This window comes from Anser anser (assembly GCF_964211835.1).
Source record: "Anser anser genome assembly, chromosome: 1".
In the NCBI taxonomy this organism is placed as follows: Eukaryota; Metazoa; Chordata; class Aves; order Anseriformes; family Anatidae; genus Anser; species Anser anser.
Window position 1 is genome coordinate 147,922,384 of NC_139720.1, and position 6,946 is coordinate 147,929,329.

Below are 6,946 nucleotides of genomic sequence, written 5' to 3' on the forward strand. Positions count from 1 at the left end.
GGATAATCTGATGTACTCCCAGCTCCAAATACACACAGCCTTACCTGAGGGTATGTCCATCCTGCAACATAGAAACAACGAGCAATGCAAATGGTGTTAAAAGCAGAGAATGTGGGAAGCTGAAGAATGCAACACCACAAACACGTGACAAGCCCTTACCTTGAAAAATACATCTTTTCCCAGATTGTGAAAACTAACTGCAAGGATTCTTGTTCTCCTATAGCTTTCTCAACAAAATGAAAGAGAAAAATAAAACCGGAGACTATACTTAACTCCATATCCTGCAAAGTCTAAATACCACAGTCACGGAGTCCTGCAAAGTCTAAAAACCACCATCACGGATATGTCGTAACTCTCACGAGCTGTGTCAGTGAGATGGAATACACTTATCACTGAACATGGCAGCCGCAGGGAGCACTTTCAAACTACAGCAGAGAAATCGTTAGCAAAGAAAATAATGATCCCTGTTTGGTCATTCCTAAAAACCAACTATTTTACTACTAGTTACATTCTTCTCTTGAAAGGGAAGCAAAAACAAATGTCGAACCAACGTTTTTTGTTTTTTTTTATAGTTGTCACTAAAATCCTAAAAACTATCTAATACAAGAGAAGCACTCATACAATGCAAATATCAACTTAAAAATAAATACACATGAATGAAAAGACAGTCCAAAACATCACTTACAGATTTGTTGTCATCAAAGGCGTGCTCTTCTATTTCTTCCTCCAATCTGTCAGCTGCCTTCCTGACGTCTTCAAGAATTTCATCAAGCATTGACAGGCTTTTGTTTTGATGCTGCATGTTCTTAAGGGCTTCAACCTGATGCTTTTCTGCTGCTAAGAGTTCGACATATTCCATTTCTTCCTGTTGAATTTTACAACACAGATAAAGTGCTGGCCGGGCCTTTGAGCAGCAAAACATTTATCATAAATGTAGGCTTCTTTTGACGCAAAGCATCTTACAAGGGGAATTGCAAAAGCAATATAGACATTGTATTGGTGTTTGAAGACTGTTTCCTCTTGTGCCAATCTCGATTGGAGGAAGGGGGAAAGGAAAACAACAAAGCAAATTAAACAAACAACAAAACAAACAACAAAACACTGATTCCCTTTTCTAATCTATTGAACAGTAGAGCTGCGTCAAGGTTACAGAAAATAAGAGAGGAATTACTTTGAGGAATTCTAGGAAACATTTCAAAGCCAAATAAAACTTAAATCTCAATGTTTTAGCAGGGAAGTGTAATAAACTTCAAAGCATCGCTTTACTAGCTACAAGCATGAAACGAATTGAAAGGTAAACACAATGAATCTGAATTTTATAAACAATTTTTACAAACAGATTTACCAACATGGGAAGAAGCCTGTTTTATCATTTCCACAGTTATTGTACCTTTTGAAAATAGCTACAAAAAATAAAATAAAAAAGCAGGGTAAGAGCACAGATGAGCAGTTAAACACCTCAGCAGTTAGCTGAGGTTCCTGTTTCTGCTTCCCAGGAAGCGTTTTCCATCATGTACTGAGCCTGGCTGGGATGAAGTTAACTTTCCCAGCATTTTTTGGGGGGGATAAATATAAGATGCTTCAGCTTACATGCCTTCATTCCCCTGAAGATGCACTAACTGAGCGAGGACAATCATGAACGAACGAGGGGAGATGGGATAGCAGGCTTCTTCCTTTCAGGGAGGTTCAGGATACCGTGAGGGTTTGGCTCAGATAGCCCCTACATCTGGTTTTCGAGAGAGCCAATATTATTACCAAGGGAAACAAGAAACAGTCTGGACAAAAAATACAAGCAGCCTCTAGCTCAGACTGAATTGCCTGGAAACACAGGTTTCGACGTGTATTTTAGATGCTCTGCCATACCCAGCTAGAGATCAGATAGACACGGATCTATTTCCCTCCAGTTTTGGGCTTCGTCTGCCTACCCCACTCAAGTATCTCAGACAGCCTGGGCATCTAAACTGGTCCTAAACACCGATGTTGGAATAAGGAGGGTCTCCTTCTCCACACACGTTTGTGGATGGACAATTTTCCACTTAAAACCTGTGAGAACATGCATGTATCTCAATCGATTCCTTGACGCCAAGACAACAGTATGTTCAGAACAGCCTGTAACTGTGTTTAGCCCAGAGTTTTTTGTTTGTTTGTTTGTTTGTTTTTTAAATCCCGACAGTCAGATGAATGCTCCAGGTTGTGACAAAACCACAGAATCGCTGGCTCTTGACTACTGGTGTTTGGGATTACCATAGTTACACTGGCATGCTGAAGATTACCCAGCTCCTAAAATAACTTGAGTTGGGAAAAAAGATGTAGCTATTAGTGTGTTTGGACCGATGTCAACTGCTTCACTTCTTATGCAACACGTAGGAAGGAGTCCCAGCCACTCTTGTACAGCCTCAAGGAAAGGAAAACATTTCCTATCTGCTGCTCTCTGCTTGCAGACATTGTCTCAGAGATGTAAAAACCGCACCCAGGGAGAGCTGCGGGCTCTCTCCTCAGTCAACAGCTTAGAGCTCAGGATGGAGTTAATGAGGTTTGGTCTCTCCCCTCCTAACAGAAAAAGGTTTGGGGTGAAAGGGAGCTGATCGGTCCTTCCTGCCAGCTGGGACAAACTCTCAATTTAAAAGAGCAGCTTTGAAACAACCTGGCTTTGGTTGTAAGTTCCTGTAATGAAGATGAAGCATGTACAGCCTACCAAGCGGCAGCCCTGTTTTGCCCAGCGCCACGGCAGTACAGTGGGACCAAGAACAGTGTCCATGAGCAGGACAAGCTTGCTTGCTTGCCACAGCAGCCTGCTACGTGTTAGACCAAAGTGCTTCACAGTGCAAGCTCTGTTCTGCAACTCAAGCTGGGATTGGAGACATTTGATCACAAAGTACATACTAAGCAACATTTTAAGCAAGGTAGTATGGGTAAGGATTCTGTACTAAGCAGGAGACTTGAATGCCTAGAAATGTGAGCAAAAGGAAGGCAAGACTAGTTAAGAATGCAGCACTGCTGTTCCTACTGTTTAATACAGGATGAAGAAAATAAATTCAATTCTTTACAGTGCTTGAGACTTATCTTTTCCATCAGGGAAATCTGAATTCCACCCAAGAAATCTGAAGCAGGTAAACTGGACAAGATTTTGTTGCTTCATCTAGAAACTCCATCCAGTTCCTCAAGCAAAGGAAGACAGAAGCTGTCTTCAATATTTCTCCTCCGTGAACAACTGTTCTACTTTTCCCCGGCAGCAGAAGCAGCTTGAAATGCATCACACGCACACATATTCTGATACTGAAGACTTTCAAATACTTGAACTCAACAGAAATAAAGTGAATGAGTAAGTCCAGCACCCCCTACAGTATTTTTTATTTTCCATTCAACCTTTATTTAGAAAATGGAAAGGATGTCTTACGAGTGCACCGAGAAAATAATCATGACAATAAAACCAAACTGGAACAAAACCAGACCTAGCGCATGTCTTTTGAAGCGAGAGCAAGTCCAAGGAAATTTATTCCGTGTAATATTCATCTTTGGCACTCATTTCCCCATCATCTCCTCCTTTATTTCACAGTATAAAGCAACTTATAAGGTTAGAACAACAAATACTGTTTAGACAATCACACCCCTTGATAGCCTACACAACCCACCCCTGCAGAAGCTAAGCTCTGATAATCCAGGCTTTCTTTTCACTGCACGGACCACTCCAGTCTCCCAAGCCTGCTTCCTACCTTCTACTGCCATCAGCCTTTCTTCCCAACCATTCGCTGCACACGTTTCTGGCACACAGCAGTCTCTTGCCATCATCACCTGCTAAGGTCTGCCCGTCTCTCATGCAGATGCACTTTCTGGATTCTCCCCTCTCCGCTCACTATAGACCAATTACATTTTTTTCCTTTCCTCCCTTTCACAAGGAAAGCCTCTTCTTGAAGAAAACAAAGAACATTCTTAATGATTTTCTGCAGTGGTTGAGGGGTAGAGGCTAGGAAATGAACAATTTAACTACCGAGTCAGCTCAGCAACATTTTCTCTCATTTGTAGGCCTTCAGTAGACACTCTGAGCACTACCAAGTTTGGGGCCAGACTGTGCAAGCCCCAACAGCTCTGCACCAACATGGGAACCCAAACTTTTCCCAAAGTACTTGTGCACTTCTGTTACTCATCTGTGCTTTGCTCAGCAAAGTTACCTCAGCCAGCTCTTTGCTGGAGATGTTATTTTTCAAACCTGCACTTCGTAGGCTAGGAATGCTCTACCGAGGTCAAAAAATCCGGTCATCAATACTCTGCACACCCATTTTACTCACATCTATACGAGTACAGGAAGTAAAGAAGTTGTTCTGCCTGATTTGCAGGTTTTCGTTGAGCAATTCTCTTCTGAAGTGGAAAAAACATTTACTATTTTGCCAACTCGTTGCCTTATTTCCACTCTCATAATCCCAGTCATTCACACAGTGCAACTCTGTTAAGTGCACTGACTCACTTCTTGTCTTCCTTCTCGTCTGACATATTTGACGTATGAGTATGCTTGGCTTTGTTTTGGTCTATTGGCTGCCACTAAGTTTTAAGCTTTATTCCAGAATCATATACTCGCAACTTTATTCAAAATCGACTTTAAAACTCCAAGTTTTATGTAGATCCACTTTTTTCATTAGAACAGATTGAAACAGTATCATAATAAAATTAAAATAACATTCCAGTAACAAACACAGTGGGGGGAGGAACAAAAGGGAGAAGGAACTAACCTTAATTGCAGCTTCTCTCAAGGCTTCCAGTCTCTGCCTACTGCTTTCTTTCATATTTACAACGTCTTTATAATCCCCCTGTAGAGCTCTCTGGAGGCCGTGGATTGCTTGGAAGACGGAGTTTTCACTCTCATTTAGCTCCTTTTGGAAAATTTCGAAGGTATGCACCTGAAAAAGTTTCTCTTCATCTGACAGCCCCGCATCCTTCTCAACTGCTCTTATGGCATTTTTCAGTTTGTTGAGAACAACGTTCTTCTGGCGAAGAAGGCCGGACAGCTTTCTGCAGCTCTCCAACACCCATTGCTTCCGCTGGGTAATAACAGCTCCTTTCCCACGGTGCAGCTTTATTGCATGCTTTACTACATCTTCGTGTTCTGCAGCATGCGCCAAGTGGCCACAAAGCAGCGAAACCAACGTCCATAGGGGAGTAAATCCAGTCACCTTCATCCTTCACTTTTTACTGCTGCTGGGGGAAGCCGATCATCCACAGCCGCTCAAGGCTTTCTGCTACATGGTTTCTGCATCTCCAGTGCATACACCCTGCTGCAAGACAGTACTAATCAGGTATCAAACATGGAAATGTTGAGCCACTGGATCAAATAAATTATAAAACAAACTGAAGGCTGCATTCTATGCTACAGTCTTTAACAGAACATGAATGGTCTCCTTCTGTCAATAGTTACCAAAACCAGCAATAGCCCGAAGTTATTGACAGGTTTTATTCTCTCTATCTTCTAGAGACGACCTTGTTTAAAGAACATCAACCGGAAGGCTTAGTCATATCACGTGGCAGTCATTTGTGCTGCTTCTCAGAGGAGAGAAAAGCTATTAAAATATCATGCTGTGAGGCCATAGGTTGTATTTCAACCCAGCACCAGAAGGCATTCTTCCTTTACATCGGTAACCCCTTGTAGTTTCTGAAACCTATCCTGAGAAATTGTATCATATTCACTTGGTATGTATACGGTCTCAGAACTGTTAGCGTTAGGTCAGAGGTTAGACTAGGCGATCTTGGAGGTCTCTTCCAACCTAGACGATTCTGTGATTTATACAAAACTTAACAGAAAGAACCTTAACTGAAAGAGGTTACATCATACTTGTGAGAGAAACATATCTGCAGGGAAAAAACAGGAGCAAAACTTGCTGGACTTCGCGCTACCAGTTTGGATCAGAGACCTTGATGTGAAAGGCTGCATGGCCCGGAGGCATTTTGTCTGAATGCTAATTATTGATCCTTGTGATTTTAAAATAGGCTTATATTATAAAACAGACTTACATTAAAGGCAAAACCGGTATCGTTCGTGAGTTCCTTACCCAGAAGCTACTTCAAAATCTCGGTGCGAAACCAGGTCCATTTCCTTGACACAACCCCCCGCCCCGAGGCTACACGCGATAAAGCACCCACTCATACCGGAGCACAGCATCCTAAAGACACACAACCCACACGACATTTCGGTGTATCGCCGCAGGAGCGTGTGTAAGCCCAAATCTCGCCCTTCAAGCCCCGGCCTGGGGTTACCACAAGATGGGTGCAGCTGCCTGGAGGCAGCCCCTGGCAGAGGACCCGCTGTGCCCGTAAGGCAGCAGCAGCAGCGGCAGGGAGGGGTACGAAGGTGTCGGGACGGTGTCAAGCACGGCTTTTGGGGTGCCCTACCTGGGCTTTTGGGGTGCCAAAAATCCCTGGTCCCGACCCGTGGGGGTGGGCGGAGGTGGGTTGGTTTCCTTGCTGGTTTCCTTGCAATGAATGAAACCCGAGCCCGTGGATTTCGGTGCCAGCAGTTGGCTACAGAATAAAGGTGTACGAATACAGGAATTAAAACGTTTAAAATTAAGAAACGGGGGAATAAACGAGGGGCAGGAGCGCGCCCACGCCGCTGGCTGCGATAAATAAAGTGGCAATATTTCACAACTTGGGTGAAATCCCTGCGGTTTTGCCATTTTTAGGAGCTGGAGAGCAGCGGTCCCCATCCCCCGGCGGAAGCCGGAGCGGTGTTTCAGGGAGGTGCTTCCCGCTCGCCCCCCGACCGGCGCCACCCGCTTACCGCACAGCGCCCAGCCGCCCTCCCGGAGCCGGGCTCCGCACCCGCCGCGGTGGCAGCGGGGCAAGGCCCCCGGGCACCGCCAGCCTCGCTCGGCCGCTGCGGCTCCTTTAAGCGCGCTGCCTCATGGGAGATGTAGTCCGGGGTATATATAGCGGCGCGGCGGCGGGGCTGCTCCTTTCG

At 44.5% G+C, this 6,946-nt stretch overlaps 1 protein-coding gene across 4 annotated transcripts in view; it reads right to left on the bottom strand.

Moving 5' to 3' along the window:
- The window catches only part of TMCO3 (transmembrane and coiled-coil domains 3), a 30,563-nt gene extending 23,656 nt beyond the window's left edge, over positions 1 to 6,907 (bottom strand). The window contains exons 1-4 of one of the 4 annotated variants that reach the window (XM_083834650.1): positions 6,767 to 6,907; positions 6,379 to 6,507; positions 4,725 to 5,267; positions 686 to 865 (exon numbers count right to left, since the gene is read on the bottom strand). In XM_083834650.1, the coding sequence (XP_083690776.1) occupies positions 686 to 865; positions 4,725 to 5,171 (627 nt within the window). In that variant the 5' untranslated portion in view covers positions 5,172 to 5,267; positions 6,379 to 6,507; positions 6,767 to 6,907. Of the gene's footprint in view, positions 1 to 685; positions 866 to 4,724; positions 5,281 to 6,378; positions 6,508 to 6,766 lie in introns of all 4 variants that reach the window. The other 3 variants (XM_083834651.1, XM_083834649.1, XM_083834652.1) reach the window with 3 other exon arrangements.
- Between the last annotated feature and the right edge of the window lie 39 nt (positions 6,908 to 6,946).